The sequence below is a fragment of the Equus quagga genome, chromosome 4 (assembly GCF_021613505.1).
Source record: "Equus quagga isolate Etosha38 chromosome 4, UCLA_HA_Equagga_1.0, whole genome shotgun sequence".
Classification (NCBI taxonomy): domain Eukaryota; kingdom Metazoa; phylum Chordata; class Mammalia; order Perissodactyla; family Equidae; genus Equus; species Equus quagga.
This window is the reverse complement of record NC_060270.1, coordinates 91,366,330-91,384,712: the sequence shown is the minus strand read 5'-3', so window position 1 is coordinate 91,384,712 and position 18,383 is coordinate 91,366,330. Positions and strand designations below refer to the sequence as shown.

At 34.8% G+C, this 18,383-nt stretch overlaps 1 protein-coding gene across 5 annotated transcripts in view; it reads right to left on the bottom strand.

The window, feature by feature from the left end:
* MBD5 (methyl-CpG binding domain protein 5) overlaps window positions 1–18,383 on the bottom strand; it is a 196,611-nt gene that overhangs the window by 47,186 nt on the left and 131,042 nt on the right. For 4 of the 5 annotated variants that reach the window (XM_046658748.1, XM_046658754.1, XM_046658755.1 and 1 more), the window contains 3 exons: window positions 13,150–13,823; window positions 9,589–9,691; window positions 8,309–8,489 (listed from right to left, as the gene is read on the bottom strand). In XM_046658748.1, coding sequence (XP_046514704.1) covers window positions 8,309–8,489; window positions 9,589–9,691; window positions 13,150–13,262 — 397 coding nt within the window. In that variant the 5' untranslated portion in view covers window positions 13,263–13,823. Of the gene's footprint in view, window positions 1–8,308; window positions 8,490–9,588; window positions 9,692–13,149; window positions 13,824–14,304; window positions 14,528–18,383 lie in introns of all 5 variants that reach the window. The other variant, XM_046658752.1, reaches the window with a different exon arrangement.

Here is an 18,383-nt window from a genome sequence, read left to right as displayed (position 1 = left end):
GCCCCACTCAGAAGGTGCTCCATCTGCAGAGCACAGCAGCCTCCAGGACCCATCAAATAGTGGCTCAGCCCCCATGTAGGCACCCCTTCAACCTAGCACAGCAGCTCAGTGCGTCCCCTGCCAAGCGCAGTAGCCCTGCCCATGGGAAAACGACCCATCTACCTGTGCAACCTGCAGAGCAGCTGCAGCCAGCCCGTGCAAATGTGGAACAGCCCTATCTGCACAACTTCCAGCAGAGGGGTGGGATCAGAAAACACATCTCCTGCTCCCCACCAGTGGTGGCAAGTGGAATCTGTGACCTGATACTACCACAAATGGGCTGGCAAAGGATCAATTCATCAAACACCATGAAACTACAGAAACACTTCAGAGCAGAAGGAAAATGACAAGTCTCCAGAAACCAATCCTGAAGTCACAGAAATTTACAATCTAAATGACAGAGAATTCAAAATAGTTGTCTTAAAGAAGTTCAATGAGTTATAGGAAACCTCAGAAAGACAGTTTAATGAGCTCAGGAATAAAATTAATGAGCAGAAAGAGATTGAAATTCGAAAAAAGAAACCCAACAAATTCTGGATATGAAGAACACAATTAATGAGATAAAAAATAATCCATAAACCAAAAAAAATAGAGTTGACGTTATGGAGGTCAGAATTAGTGAATTAGACGACAGAAATATAGAAATGCTTCATATAGAAAAGGAGAGAGACCTAAGATGTTTTTTAAAAAAATGAAGAAATTCTTCAAGAAATATACAACTCAATTAGGAAAAGCAACATAAGAATTATTGGTATTCCTGAGGGAGAGAACGGGGAGAAAGGAACAGACAGCTTGTCCAAAGAAATAATAGCTGAGAACTTCTCAAACCTGGGGAACATTCTGGACTTACAAGTACATAAAGTCAATAGAACTCCTAATAACATGACTGCAAAAAGACCTTCTCCAAAGCATATAATGTTAAAACTGGCAAAAGTGAATAACAAAGAAAAAATATTCAGGGCAGCAAGGCAGAGGAAAATAACCTACAAAGGAACCCTTATCAGGCTTTCAGCAGATTTCTCAGCAGAAATATTACAGGCTAGGAGAAAATGGAATGATATATTCAAAATTCTGAAAGACAAAAACTTTCAGCCAAGAATACTCTATCCAGTGAAACTATCCTTCAGATATGATGGAGAAATAAAAGCTTTCCCAGATAAACAAAAGCTGAGGGAGTTCATTGCCACTAGACTTGCCTTTCAAGAAATGATGAAGGAAACCCACCTATCTGTAACAAAAGGCAAAGTTTACAAAGCTTTGAGCAGGGAGATAAATAGAAAAAATGAGAAAATTGCAGCTCTCTATCAGACAGGTTAGCAAATGCTTACTTATAACATAAAAGATAAAGGGAAGGAAAGCATCAAAAATAATTATAAACACTTTAATTTAGTCATAAACATACAACACAAAAAAGAATAATTTGTGACAACAATAATTCAGTAGGGGAAGAGTAAAGGGCTGGAACCTGCTTAGGCTAACGGAGATAAGAGGCTATCAGAAAATGCACTATCTCATCTATGAGATCTTTTATACAAACCTCATGGGAACCATTAAACAAAAATTCAGAACAGAGCAACAAATCATAAATAAAGAGAAAGTTGAGAAAACCACAGAAAACCACCAAACTGAAATGGCAGTCAGAAATACAAGGGAAGATAAACTATGGAAAAACAGAACACCTAGAAAACAAGAGATAAAATGGGAATATTAAGCTCTCATATATCAACAATCATTCTAAATGTAAATGGATGGAATTCTCCAATCAAAAGACTCAGAGTGGCTGGATGGGTTAAAAAACAAGACCCAACAATATGCTGTCTCCAGAAAACACGTCTCAGCTCTAAAGAAAAACATAGGCTCCGAGTGAAGGTATGGAAGATGGTATGCCAAACAAACAGTAAGCAAAAGAAAGGAGGTGTGGCCATATTTATATGAGACAAAGCAGACTTCAGGACAAAAAGACAATGAGAGACAAAGAAGGGCAGTATATAAGGCTAAAAGGGATATTCCAACCAAGAGGAAATAACACTTATGAATATATATGCACCAAACACAGGAGCACCCAAGTATGTAAAACCACTATTAACAGACCTAAAGGGAGAAATTGACAGCAACACAATAACAGTAGGGGACCTCACCACCCCACTTACATCAATGGATAGATCATCCAGATGGAAAGTCAACAAAGAGACAGTGACCTTAAATGACACACTAGACAGATGGACTTAATAGATATAGAGAGAGTATTCCATCCAAAAAAAGCAGAGTAGACATTCTTCTTAAGTGCACAAGGAACATTCTCAAAGATAGACCATATGTTGGGAAACAAGGCAAGGCTTAATAAATTTAAGAAGATTGAAATCATATCAAGCATCTTTTCTGTCCAAAATGCTATGAAACTAGAAATCAACCGCAAGAAAAAGGCTGGGAAATGTGGAGATTAAACAACATGCTACTGAACAACCACTGGAGCAATGAAGAAATAAAAAAATACCTGGATACTAATGACAATGAAAACACACCATACCAACTCATACGGGATGCAGCAAAAGTGGTGCTAAGAGGGAAATTTATAGCAATACAGGCCTACCTCAACAAACAAGAAAAATCTCAAATAAATAATCTTAAACTACACCTAACAGAACTAGAAAACTAAGAACAAACAAAGTGCAAAGTCAGCAGAAGGAGGGAAATAATAAAAATTAGAGCAGAAAGAAATGAAACAGAGACTAAAAAGAACAACGGAAAAGATCAATGAAACAAAGGTCTGGTTCCTTGAGAAGATAACCAAAATTGACAAACCTTTAGCTAGACTCACTAAGAAAAGAAGAGAGAAGTAAAAAATAAATAAAATTTAAAAATAAAAGAGAAATTACAACAGATACCACAGAAATAGAAAGAATTATAAGAGAATACTATGAAAAACTATATGCCAACAAATTAGATAACCTAGGAGAAATGGATAAATTCTTAGACTTATACAACCTCCTAAAACTGAACCAAGAAGAAACAGAGAATCTGAATAGACCAATCACACGTAAAGAGATATAAAGAACAAACAAAACCCTCCTCCAAAAGCAAAAGTCCAGAAGCCTTCTCTGGGGAATCCTACCAAACATTCAAAGAAGAATTAATACCTATCCTTCTCAAGCTATTCTGAAAAACTGAAGAAGATGGGATGCTTCTGAATTCATTCTATGAGGCCAACATTACCCTCATACCAAAACCAGACAAGGACAACACAAAAAATGAAAATTACAGGCCAAGATTGCTGATGAATATAGATGCGAAAATTCTCAACAAAGTATTGCCAAATCAAATAATAGCAATATGTTAAAAGGATCATACATCATCACCAAGTGGAATTTATACCAGGAATGCAGGGATGATTCAATATCCACAAATCAATCAATGTGATATACCACATTAACAAAATGAGGAATAAAAATCACATGATTGTCTCAATAGACACAGAGAAAGGATCTGACAAGATCCAACATCCATTTATGATAAAAACCCTCAATAAAATGGGCATAGAAGGAAAGTACCTCAACATAATAAAGACCATATATGACAAACCCACAGCCAACATCATACTTAATCGTGAAAAACTGAAAGCCATCCCTCTGAGAACAGGAACAAGACAAGGGTGCCTACTCTCGCCACTCCTATTCAACATAGTACTGGAGGTTTGGGGCAGAACAATTAGGAAAGAAAAAATAATAAAAGGTATCCAAATTGGAAAGGAAGAAGTAAAAGTCTCTGTTTGTGGACCACATGATTCTATACATAGAAAACCCTAAAGAATCCACCAGAAAACCATTAGAAATAATCAACAACTATGGCAAAGTTTCAGGGTACAAAATCAACCTACAAAAATCAGTTGCATTTCCATACACTAATAACGAAGTAGCAGAAAGAGAACTCAAGAATACAATCCGATTTACAATAGCAACAAAAAGAATAAAATATCTAGGAATAAATTTAACCAAGGAGGTGAAAGACCTGTACATTGTAAACTACAAGACAGTATTGAAAGAAATCAAAGAAGACATAAAGAAATGGAAAGATAATCCATGCTCATGGATTGGAAGAATAAACATAGTTAAAAAGTCCAAGGCTAGCCCCGTGGCCGAGTGGTTGGGTTTGCGTGCTCTGCTTCGGCGGCCCAGGGTTTCTACCAGTTCAGATCCTGGGCACAGACATGGCACTGATCATCAGGCCATTCTGAGGTGGCATCCCGCATGCCACAACTAGAAGGACCCACAACTAAAAATACACAACTATGTACTGGGGGGCTTTGGGGAGAAAAAGGAAAAATAAAATCTTTAAAAAAAAAAGTCCACATTACCTAAAGCAATCTACAGATTCAATGCAATCCCAAGCAGAATGCCAAAGACATTCTTCATGGAACTAGAAAAAGGAATCCTAAAATTTATATGGAAAACAAAAGACCCTGAATAGATAAAGCAATTCTGAGGAAAAAAGACAAAACTGGAGGCATCACAATCCCTGACTTCAAAATATACTACAAAGCTATAGTAATCAAAATGGCATGGTACTGGCACAAAAACAGACACACAGATCAATGGAATAAAACTGAAAGCCCAGACATAAAACCACACATCTATGGACACCTAATCTTTGACAAAGGAGTCAAGAACATATGACGGGGAAAGGAAATTCTCTCCCATAAATGGTGTTGGGAAAACTGGACAGCTAAATGCACAAGAAAGAAAGTAGACCATTATCTTACACCATACACAAAAACTAACTCAAAAATGATCTTCTGAATACCACATCTAATCAGGTAAGGGAAACAAAAGAAAAAGCAAACAAATGGGACTACATCAGACTAAAAAGCTTCTGCAAGGCAAAGGAAATCATCAACAAAATGAAAAGACAACCCACCAACTGGGAGAAAATATTTGAAAATCATATATCAGACAAGGTGTTAATTTCCAAAATATATAAAGAACTCATACAACTCAACAACAAAAACCCAAAAATCCAACCAAAAAATGGGCAGAGGATATGAACAGACATTTTTCCAAAGAAGATATACAGATGGCCAATAGGAACATGAAAAGAGGTTCAACACCACTAATTAGGGAATTGCAAATCAAAAGTACAATGAGATGTCAGCTTACACCTGTCAGAATGGCTATAATTAACAAGACAAATAATAACGAGTATTGGAGAGGATGTGGAGAAAAGAGAACCCTTATACACCGCTGGTGAGAATGCAAACTGGTGCAGTCACTATGGAAGACAGTATGGAGATTTCTCAAAAAGTTAAAAACAGAAATACTATATGATCCAGCTATTTCATTATTGGATATTTATCCAAAGAACACGAAATCAACAATACAAAGAGATTTATGCACTCTTATGTTCACTGCAGCATTATTCACAATAGCCAAGATGCGGAAGCAACCAAAGTACCCTTCAACTGATGAATGGATAAAGAAGATGTGGTATACATACACAATGGAATACTACTCAGCCATGAAAAAGGCAAAATTGTCCCATTTGCAACAACATGGATGGACCTTGAGGGTATTAGTTACGTGAAATAAACCAAACAGAGAAAGACAAATACCATATGATTTCACTTATATGTGGAAGATAAAAACACGGGATAAACAGAGCAGATTAGTGGTTACCAGAGGGGAAGGGGGTCGGGGGATGGGCAAAAGGGGTAAAGGGGCACGTATGTATGGTGATAGATAAAAACTAGACTATTGGTGGTGAGCACAATGTAGTCTATACAGAAACTGATATATAATAATGTATACCTGAAATTACATAATGTTATAAACCATTATGACCTCAATAAAATAATATAGAGACAGGCATATGAAAAAAATACAGACAATGGCATTTTCTAAATTCAATAGAATTTCGAAAAGCGCTATGATATAGAAAGGATTTCTTGTAGAAAAATAGTTACCATTTTAAAAATAATATGAATACTAAATAAACAAACAGAAGCCATGCTTAGGAATAGTTAGGAATTAAAGCATTACAAGAGTTGGCAAATGCAAATGCTAGGCACTCATCAAGTGCTTTCATGTATATTCAACTGGACCTTTCAAAAGAATAAACAGAAACTAAATATATGTTTATGTTTGTAAAATAAAGAGAGGTAAAAACTACTATGTGAGTCTTCTTAACTTTTAATTATTTAAAGATCAACCTTTTAACATAGTTTAAAACTAGAAAATTGAAATAAATGCTATGTCTGAAGCTAGTAAAATAGTTATTAATCCAATAAAGTATACCATTTTAAAAGGGGATAGAGATATACCTCTTACACCTGTACTAGTTAAATATTTACCTTTAATTTCAATAATGAAATTTGTATAGATAGAGTATAAGAAAGGAGCTGGATGAAGATTCTATTAAGGTCGTTAAAAAGGCAACATGGTAGACTTTGTAGAAAGATATAAAATTGTTTGATAAACATAACTCATTAAAAGAAAAAGAAAAATCCCCTAAAAGATTTTTTTTCTTACATACCTTAGTGGAGCTATTTTTTCTGATCATTCCTGTTAAAGTTTAAAGGTTAGAAGGTTATTGGAAAGGAGCTCTCTGCTAATTTTTCTCTCCCTGTCTTCTCGACATGAGTTCTAAGTGTGGATCTTTAAATACCTGTATGATGTCACAACCGTTCCTCTTTGTATCTAAGGCTGTCAATAATTTGGCCTCAATTTACCTATACAGGTCTAATCTTCCACTCAAGTCAGATTATACAGGTTTGAACTTCCACTCAAGCCAGATTAGTTTCCACAGCATCCCTTAATTATGCTACTCATTTTGGATAAGAATTTTCTTATTTCTCTCATATGTCTAAATCCTTCCATTTTCCAGGGATGGTTCAAATCTGAGTTATTCCATAAATCCTTCTCTGATCATTACGGGTTACGCTCATCATCCCTATGCTTCAGAACTCTGCAAAACAATATCACTTATCCTTCATAAAATAAAATACTTTGGCACTTAGCAATATTTATCCTGAATCATTATTCAAGTATTAAGTAGACTGTAATTTGGAGGGAGTTCATATTCTAGTTCATTACAAAAAGAAGTTCCTCAGTCTTGAACTATAATGCCACAGATTACACATTAATCATAAAGGGAAAGGGTACCTTAACAATGGAGAATTCAGATGGACATAACTTTAAGCAACCAAACTTAATGATATCAATATAAGATAAATTGATAATATATGCCTCCTAATGAGGATATAACATCACCTATGCAGCATTCTTACCAAAATTTGTTTAACCTAAAAATAAATATGAGGAAACAATCAGGCAAATTCAAATTGAGGAACATCTGGCCCAGACTCTTCAAAAATGTCATTGTCATGAAAGATTTAAAAAGTCTAGTGAATTGATGTAGATTAAAGAAATGTAACAACTAATTGCAGTGTACAATCTTTGCATCCTGGATTTAAAAAAGACTAGATTAAAAAAATATCTAAGAAATTATTAGGACAATAGGAGAAATTCAAATATAGGCTGCATATTAGATAATAATATTATGCAAATTTCCTGAATGTGATAATTAGATTGCGGTTTATGTAGAGGAATATTCTTGAGGGTTGAAATACTTAGGGGTGAACTGTCACCATATCTGCAACTTCTGCAACAAAATTCAAATTGGTGAATCTAGGTGGAGGGTACATGGGTACTCAATGAACTGGTCATGTAATTTTCCTTCAGCTTTGAAATTTTTAAAAAACAAAAGCATGTGTGCATGTGTATGTGTTGGGGGACTTATAGAAAGTTCCTGGCAAGGTGATTCCTGTTAGTAGGTGTTTAATAAATGGCTATTAAATGACTGAAAGAATAACACTGCTAGTTCTCGAAAACATTGGTAGTTGCATTTGAGGACTTGATACCACCTGTTTCAATCCAGCCCTAGGAAAAAGGCTATATTTGTTTCCTAAAAATCAGTAGCACTTTCTCTTTTGTTAACTCAGCTCTACATACCTGCATAGCATTTGCATGTGCTAAGTAGTTTTTATTCTGCTTGTTTAACTGGGTAGTTTGGATAGGAAATTTTGGGAACTGGTTTCATAGGAATTTTTCAGAACTAATTTACTATTTGTAATAAAATGAGAAAACATACATAACTTTAAGCATTGTGTATGCTTGAAAAGTGGACTTGGAAAATGCTTGGCAAAGTGATTTCTTATGATTCCTTCCCCAGGAGAGGAGTGGGGAAGGAAAATTCCTAAAGCCTTCACCATATTACATACTTGTTCCTCCTCCAGGACTGGTGAGCACCAGTGAAGGATGTGGAGCTTCCATGCTTTTATGAAGTGTTGCCACTGCAATGATTTTTCTTTTATGTATGCATAGCTTTGTGACGTCTTCATCTGCTTTAACATCTTCTGCAGTTCTCTGTTTCACAGCAGCTCCAGGATCAAAATTAAACACCTGGAAAAAGCACAGCCTTTGTTTAGAATACGTCTGTAAAAACATTAAATAAAAAGATCTCTTTGTTTAAAAAAAAAAGTTTTACACAGATTAAGCCATAAATCTAAATAAAACTTTTTCAAGTTTTTAAATTTAAGAAAAGGAACTTTATATAACTTAATAAATACTTCTGCTAACTCATAGTTTTTAGTGGCAAATAACTAAAATCATCTTAATTCTAAGACAGCGAAGATAAATACATGGAATGGTATAACATCTGATAATGTCCCCAATTTTAGATACTTCCTAACGTTAGTATAAAAACAAATGAAGTACAGTTTAAAAACCCTAAAAGCTGACATTTCTACATGCTAACTTTTTCTTTTGCTTTATTTTGTTACTATATTAAGACTACCCTTTCACCTATTTAAAAAGATCTATTACTCTATTAAAAATATCTTATTTATATTATTTATTATCTATTAAAAATATCTATATACTTGTAAGCTATTTCAAATACTTTTTTGGAATGAGTGACACACAAGTAAAAAGGAAAGAGTTATCTATTAATCTTTAGTTTTTAGAACTATTTTAAATTATCTCTATAATAGATATTCAGAGAACATGACTTGTTTCCATAGCAAATAATATTTTATCATTTAAAATGATTTTACTTTTTACCTTGCAAAGGAGTAAGGGTTTCACGTTTTGGCTAGCAGGGTTCAGCTTTGTGATTTTAGAAACATTTGTGGCAGATTTATCAACACTAGTGCTAAAAATAACATTGCAGATTGAGCAGTTATAGTAGGGAAAGAAAATACTGCACTATTAAATAGTGAGCATAGCTATAGCTCTAATGAAAAGGTGCAAAAGAGGTTTTAATGAAATATTTAATATGAACATAGGTTTGTTACCTTTGAAAATGAGTCTTGGATTTGAACTATTTTCCACAATCCTTAAGCATTCCAAAATGCATGCAAAAGATATCTAATCAGATAAAGACTTTAAATTGCACATATTATTGAAGTAATATAAAAATGAACTGCCAAATGAGAAAAGCAAATATATGAAACACCTAAAAAATAGAAAACTGCTGATAGATCTATTGTGAAATGGTTACCTTGGGAAGAATAAGAGGACATTCCAAGCCACACTTGCATGTTCCGTCAGTAAGCAGGTATGTTTTAACCTGCTCCAAGCAAGATAACAAAGACCCACTGGGACTGTAAAAATAGTTTAAAAAAACATCAGGAAATAATTCTGACTGCACATATTATATGAAAAAAAGCCATAATTTATAGTCTTACGGTCCTTCACAGGATAATATTTTCGACTAAGGAAAAGCATTTTCTTTGTCAATATTATGTTAGCTACTAAATTATAGCCTTTAACGCCATTGCTCTTTCTTTTGAACCAAAATATTTCTCAGAAAAATACAGATCTTCATAGAAAATTAAATAAAAGTATTTTGAAAACCAAGAGTGGACTAAGGATGGCAAAAATGCTATTCTTAAGGACAGAACAGGCAAGAAAGGAACAAGAAAACTACATGAAAGTAATCATTATCATTTTAAACTACAAGATCTACTTTTAAAGCTATTTGAGGAAAAACTGAAATTTAGAAACACATTGGAGGTCAAACCAGAAAGTTGCTATGTCTACAAAAGTTGACGCTAACAAGTTCTTCCCTTTAATCTTGAAGTCTAGAACCAAGTTGTCCCTATGTAAAAACAGGCTTTTCTTTTTTCTGCTTCATCCATGTGTTTCTTTGAAGCTAGATCAGTGTGGCCCAACTCAAATTATACTGAAGAGCCAAACCATACTGACAAGAAGAGAGGAGCCAAGCGGAGCTGACAAAGGATGGGCAAGTCTTGAGGAAATACGGTTTTAAGCAGCAGAAATGTGCCTTGCAGATCTTCTGGCTGCTAATTGGCTAGTGGACCCAATGTTACTACTCTTCAGGTCACAAAAGTCAGTACAATACGTGAATACAAAAAAAGTTCAAGTCTACAGATTAGGTACTAATTCAGATGACAGGATAAGTCTTTGATTTTCATTTACAATGAGGGTTAGTTCAAAATGAGCAATTTCCATTTTAGGACTTCTATTATTTATATATTGATATTACAACTTAAATGCACATTATGCTTTGAACATTATTCTATACTTTTCATTCAAGAATATCTTTTACTATATATTTTACCAAGAATATCTATTTACCAAAACCTTCACTTAAGCTTTTGGATCAAATTTATTCATAAACAATACTCTCTATTTCGTATACAAAACATTACTCTATTGGAGGTAGACTATTTTGCTGCTACAAAACACAGGTAGTAGGTTTGTATCTATAAATGACTCAGTTTTAAAATGCAATTCTTATTTATGGACAATCATATAAGTGACTTATGCATGTAGAAAATCTCAATTAAAATCCTCAACTTTGTCAACACACTCTCTGACTTATTTAGGCTAACAAATTTTTTCAGATGACATGTAAAGAATAATAATTCCCTTATTACAGAATTGAGTTCCACCCCAGCAGCAGGGGCAAGAAGATGTTTTTGGAGGTCTGCTAATCTTGATAAAACAAAATCACAGTTATCAAGGGAAGAATTCACGAATTTTATGAAAAGAAACTGCCTAACGTTTTACAGTTAAAGAAAGTGTACAGACTGAATCCTAGAGGAATTTAATTGTAAAATTAAACCTGAAGACAAGAATTTCTTAATTCTATTAGAGTATCTACTCTAGACACTTTAAAAACACTTCCTCTCCATCAGTCAGTGGGTCCTTTCCTTCAGTTGTAGCTCTTTAATTAACTTTTGGGAGTAATAATTAACTAAAAAAATAGTTACAAGTCGTATGGCATAGATGAAGCTTAGAAGATTGGAAGCAGGTGGGAAATTTAATGTGTAGCCTCAACGCTACCCTGAGGCAGGAGCAGCTGGAGACTAACCTAAACATTACAAGCAAACTGCGCGTCGAGAAGGGAGCAATAGAAGGAGGGCTAGCCTCCTATATACGTTCAAGCAGTAATATGTTAACTAGTCATAGAGAAACAAACCGAGCTCATGCTGGCTTAATTTAATTTGAAGGTTTTAGCTTATCTGGCAAACTTAGTTTCTAAAATAATTCTTAGTGTACAGATTTGGATTTGGAGAACTCACACTAACAGATAGTGAAGTCCAGTCAGACTTGGAAAATCATGAACAAGATAAGTGACAGATTCCCAGACTTAACTGGCTTCAGCTTCACTCTCAGCAATTTGAAAAGGTGATTTATCTTTCAGAAGCAAAAAAATAAATAAATAAAGATTTGAGTCGTTTGCTCTAAACTAAATATATTTGCTCTTTACAAACCAGAAAAATCATAAATATGAATAACAACACTGATATCTTGCTGTATAGTTATAACAAAGTATTTCTGGGAGTTTTGTTAACAGTAGTGGCAATAGGAACACTCTGAGGAATTTATTCTACGTGTCCTTGTCCATCTTATCTACCATGGAACAGGCTCCACATTCTCTGCTTTCTTATCCCTTTACTCCAGTTAATACCAAGCACATCTTTAATATTATAGAAACAAAAAATTTATGTGCAAAAGAATTTCAATTGGTAATTAAATTTAACCTCAACAAACACTTTACATAAAACAAACGAACCCAGGATAAAACCTGAACTGCCTTTCTGAGTTGTTATGGCATAAAGTTGTTTGTGTTTCTATAACGGAAAAGACCTCAGTCATGTAAATACATCTTTACACAAATGGAGAATTCCGTTGGAGCTTGGATATAACTACCCGCAATGAAAGTAACAGCATTAACATAGTGATGCAGTGTGATATCTTCTAAAAAGTTCTATGTCTATTTCTAATAGTTTTTTTTATTACACCACAAAGAAAAATTTACGGTATCCTAATCTTTCATATACTTACTGGAAAACTACAAAGTAAGGAACTTAGGTGCCAATTATTTAATAATAAGACTAAAACTTCTTGCCAGCAGTTCAGTGATTCCATTCAACTTGTTTTACAGGAGACATATGCCATCAAAAGTTAAGAGCAGGCATCTGCATTTTTTTTGTATAATTTTTACTTGTGAGATGAAGAGCCATCTTCATCATGACTTTTTGTTTTTTTTTTACCATTATATGCAAAAGAATAGATTAAAAAACTGTGCAGAAAAAAATACAGAAATTACTTTTAGTTAAATATCAGGCATTAAGAAGTTTAATAATTGAAACTACTTATAGATAAAAATACTCAACTTTACATTAGAAAAGCCAGCTGAAGCACTATGAAGGCTAGAACAATATTTTTAAGAGACATTGGGTCTATTTCCAGTATTTTTATTCTCCTGTGAATGTGGTAATGATGTTTATATGGTTCTTTTAGAAATCTTCATATTTTTCTTTATCCTTGTTAAAGAGATAAGCAGAATGACACCTTATATACACAGAAATAATGCACAAAAATTCTCTCTGGTAACCTAAGGCAATTTACACTGCAAAATAGTACAGAATAAAAAAACTCAAATATTTCTAGCTTGAAGATCATTTATTCAAATTTATTTGAGATGCTGTCAGTCATGGTATTTTGTTCCCTCAAAGAAGAACAGACTCTACCTCTTAATTTGGGGACTGTACCCTTGGAGGTAACACAGGTAATCATAAGGGCTCACCTGACATAAAGCACTCCATTTTGATCCACACGACGCTGCCAACCCACAGGAACTTGTACAGCTGGAAGACCTCCATCCTTGTCCCCTCCGTCACACTCCTTGCCTCCATTCATTTTCTGTGTCTGCTTGGGACTCTCCAAAGATATCAGCAATAAGATGATATCCTTATATTACAGGGCATGGTGGCCTTCAAAAATGGCCAATGCAGCACAGTTTTTCCCAGACTGTACAAAATGCATTGGGAAGCTTCGGCTCAGTTTGGAACCAAGTCCTTGAAATCTGCCATTGTGGAAAAAATCAGTTTCCCATTATAATCTACATTAAATAACCAGTATTTAATTCCTAAGGATGGGCTACATGGGTAAAAATGAGTGTTTCTGACTAAGGAAAATCATATTCAACAATGCTGGTACCTGTCTGAAGTGGGGGAGGGGAGGAGTGTAAAGTTTTTAGTTCAACATTTTGTCTTGAACATTGACGTTGGACTAAAATAACCTCTAGTATTTAGAAACTGGTTTCATTTTTACAGTGTGAGTTGGTTAATATTTCCAGGTACTACCCGCCTTTATAGGCCACATTCTTTAAGCTTTCTCTTCATCTTCCAATCTGAATTCAAGATGTTGCAGGCTGGTTCATCTGATGTTTTCATGTCTTCAAAATTCCAATAATGTAGCCTGAAACATATGTAAATATGTAATCTCTATATTAGTGTTGAAAAACTGAGAAGCTGCACACTTGTAAAACAGAATAACTGCTAAGTGTATCAAACCACTTTGATATCCTCTGCTGTCAAAATCACGTGTTAAAGTCCACCTGTTTTCTCCTTCCAACTTGATTCACTTATTCCAGTTAAACCAATTTGCTTGCTGTTTACCACATGCAGCTTTCTAATTACTAGAGATAGACTCATAATTATGGCACTACACACACACACACACACACACACACACAACCTCCTTCTAACACACAATAAAAATATATCTATCACCTCTCATGACCTGACAACTGAAAATTTGTGTTAATCCAATCACATTTGATCACTTAATTCTACATACTCCTATAATTTACTTTTCTTTTCTAATCATCATATTGGCCTAAAGAAGAAAACGTTTCTTTTTTTTTTTTGAAGAAAAAATTAAAAGGAAATAAACTTACAGTAAATTTCCTAGTATAAGTGAAGGTTTTTCCCCACTGTTCTTGAATATAAGAGGGAGAGTTGCTTTATGGTCAAGATTTACAAATTCCCTTCTGTTACGGAATTCTGTTATTAGGAATTCTCCTAATTCCTTTATTGTGCTGTATGGGGAACACATCCTGGCTTGAAACAGCAGCAATCAATGCTAGTGTGGAAAGCTTAGAAGAGGTCATCTTAGTGGAACTATTAAATAAAAAAAGATGGCAAATAAATTTTAAAAAAGATTTAGTACTTGATCCTGGTGGAGAAAGTGATGTCTCTGTTGCTAGCATTATTGGTTGCAGTAAACAAGACTTTTTATAATTAATTTAATACATAGCGTTACATTGTGTTACATAGTGTTACATAGTGTCACATTGTGGGACTTGTAAAACTACACTAAAGGATGAATTAAAAAAACTGTTGTAGTGCTATATGAGTGGGACTTGTTGTTTGTAATAAAAATTTCCAGTGACAGCATCATCCACAGATTAAAAGATGCCATATCTCAAACAACTTAATTGGAAGTGAAGATGACATGCTCTGGAAAACTGTGTTAAATGACTTAAGATTCATATGGAAGTATTAAAACTCTTTAAAAATTTTAAATAAAAGTTAATTTAGATAATGTTTTAAATACACATGTATAAAATCAACAAATTAAACAATATAATTAGACACATAACTACTTAAGCTACATTCCCAAAAGTCTACATATTTAAGTTGCCCTCAAACTTTGTTTTGGATCTCTTCATTGGGAAAGCAGGAGAATGCCTCACAGTAAAAGGCATCATGCATTCAGACGTATGTCTTATTTCAGCTTCAGTTCTGAGACAGAGAATGTTGTAATGAAGTATACTCATTTAGAAAAAGTCAGGAACCATGCTTATGGGTATGGGAAACACTGGCAGGCAATGGGAAAAGAAGCAAAAATGTATTGGGAAGTATTAGTGGTGTAAGGAAAAATGCCAAGCAGTAATATTCCCAATGGTGTCTCAAGCTGGTAATTTGCAATGCTGGGCCCACTCCACTGTGTCTGTGCTTCTCACAGAAATGACCCAGTTGCAGGCAGAGTGTCCTATTTCTGTCTTCCATTCACTGTACCTTTAACCTGATCATGTATGTGTTTATTCATGTTTCATTCAGCAGTTAGTGAGCAGCTACCACATACTAGGTACTGTGCTATGTGCTGAAGTACAAAGATGGTAAGACACCACTTTATCCAAAGCCCAGTGTAATATTTGGCACTAAAGAGCTTGTCAGTGTGGAAGTACAGAAAAGGAGAGAGGGAAGACGAGAAAGGATGGAGAGAGCAAGGCAGGGTCAGCCCCTGTTTCTCAAGAAGTTCTTGCCTAGTGCACTACCCAGTACTAGGGAAAGATGTGAAAGAGATACGAATTTTGTGCCATCCTGGATTCTGGGTTTTGTCAAATAGCAACAGAATCTGATGACTGAACCTGTTTTTTTATAGTCCCTTTTCATGCTCATTCTATTACCTTGTTTTTCCTAAAGAAATCTCTTCAGTGGTCTCTGATCATTAGATTGGACCAGCTCTCATTTTCCCTACTTTTGAGCTTTCTGACCATTTGATGCCTTTTTTTGGGGGTCTGTCTGCTCCTGCATGTGACTCCAACTTCCACAAGACTGGCTGGCTTGCTCCATTAAGTAATTTGTAGATCTGCCAGATAATAACATTAAAGTGATTCCTGCCAAATGTCTCCCTTACATTTCAGTAATCAAAAGTACAAATATCTGATGGCTGGGTTTTGCTTAGACCAGCAGTTCTCAAAGCGTGTGGTCCTGGGACAAGCATCATTATCAATAACAACTGGAACTTGTCAGAAATGCAAATTTACAAGCCTGACCCCAGACTTACTGAATTAGAACCTTTGGGGGGCAACTTGTTTTTTAACAAGCCCTCTAGGTGATTCTGATGCATGATCAAGTTTGAGACCCGCTGGCCTACACTAACGTCCCTGTTTCTCTTCCTAGGACATGGCAGGTTTCACATCTCTACACCGTGTGGGCAGCCAGCCCCCACTCACTTCCTTTTGTCTTTGGGAGGGTCATCCTTTCGTAGCTCATACTTCATCCTTCTAGAGGCAGCTCAATTGTGAGGGTCTTAAGGAACACCTCACAGAGCAGAGGCCCAGTAATTATATAGCTATCATTTATTTATGTGTAAGTGGCACTGATTTTCTCAACATTCATTTTGTGAAATTAGAAAATTCAGAGAAGTTTAAAAAGATGAAAATAAAAACTGAACCGTAATCTCACTGGTGAATAATAACCACTGCAAACATGGATGTACTTTTTTAAAATCATTGTTTTTAGAAAGTCTTAAAAGCACACATAAAAAAAAGAGTTTAATAAACAATGAACTACCATTCCAAATTCACAATATAAGCATTTTGTCAGTTTTGCTTATATTTTAAAATAAAAGACAGAAAATATTACAGATGAAGTTAAACACTATCCCCTACCCTCATCCCCATCCCATTTCCCTTTTTAGTAATATTCTCCTTCCTTCCACCCCAAGGGCAACCATCATCATGATTCTGGTCTGTATCCTTCCAGGCTATGTTTTTATATGTTTATTACCCATACGTGTATATGTAACCAACATTTGGTATTGTTAAATGTGTTTTAAAATTTTACATAAATACTGCTATACATATATATCATTCTGCAACTTGCTTTGTAAAATTCAATATTGTTTTGAGAGCTATCTCTGTTGAGATATATAGATCTATTTCTGGTGCAGATATATAGATCCAATTCATTAATTTTTAACATCTGAATAATATTCTATCACACGATTATGCAACTATTTATCTATGGGTATATCAACCATATTAATGTTGGGTTGTAGGGTCTGCACATTTTCAACTTTACTGCCAAACTGCTCTCCAAAGTAGTTGTACTGATTGCAAAGTTTTCCTATGAATAAACGTGACTTTTTCCTTAAATACTGAATTATTACCTCTTTGTATTTTATTTTCATCCTGAGCATTTTACTATGGCATTAAATATTTTTCCAAAATATGACTTTTAATCACTGGACAGAAATTTCCTGGATCGATGTATATAATTTATTTACTAATTTCCCTTTTGTAGACATAGATTTTCTCCTAAATTTTCACAATTACAGTCATGCATCGCATAAGGACGTTTCAGTCAACATCAGACGGCATATATAACGGTGGTCCCTTAAGATTAGTACCACATAGCCTGTGTGTAGTAGGCTATACCATTTAGGTTTGTGTAGGTACACTCCATGATGTTTGCATAATGACGATATCACCTAATGACTTATTTCTCAAGGAATGCATGACTGTATAAGTAAATCTGAGATAAATATTCCCATACATAAATCTATGATCATTTTGATAATTCACTCAGAGTTATTTGATAAAATAGAACTGCATAATTTTAGGGCTGTGGTAAATTTCTTGAAGTGCCAGGAGGGTAGTTTTATTTTTTATTCTTTTTTAAATTTTTTCCTTTTTCTCCCCAAAGCCCCCCTGGTACATAGTTGTATATCTTAGTTGTGGCATATCTTCTAGTTGTGGCATGTGGGACGCTGCCTCAGCATGGCTGGATGAGCAGTGCCATGTCCGTGCCCAGGATTTGAACTGACGAAACACTGGGCCACCTGCAGCGGAGTGCGAGAACTTAACCACTTGGCCACGGGGCCGGCCCGGGAGGGTAGTTTTAAGAAAGCACATCAGATAATGTTTCTCAAACTTCTGAAACCCATGCATGCCCTCTTTGCTAAATATGAAAATCTGTTCTATTTGCCTTCGAGATTTTGATAACACTATTTTCTATATAGAATCATCATTCAAGATTTAGTCAAGCTTTAATTTTATAGTTTGGATGATAAAAATAACAGTTTCTCCTCTATTCCAGATTTAACATAAAAAATACATATCTACAACATTTTCTCTTCACCTCTCCTAAAGATTCCATTATGACCCACTTTGTTTATATGGCTTGGCTTAAGCCCAACAGACACAGGTTAAAACAGAAAAGAATTTGCGTTATAAAAGTCACCTCC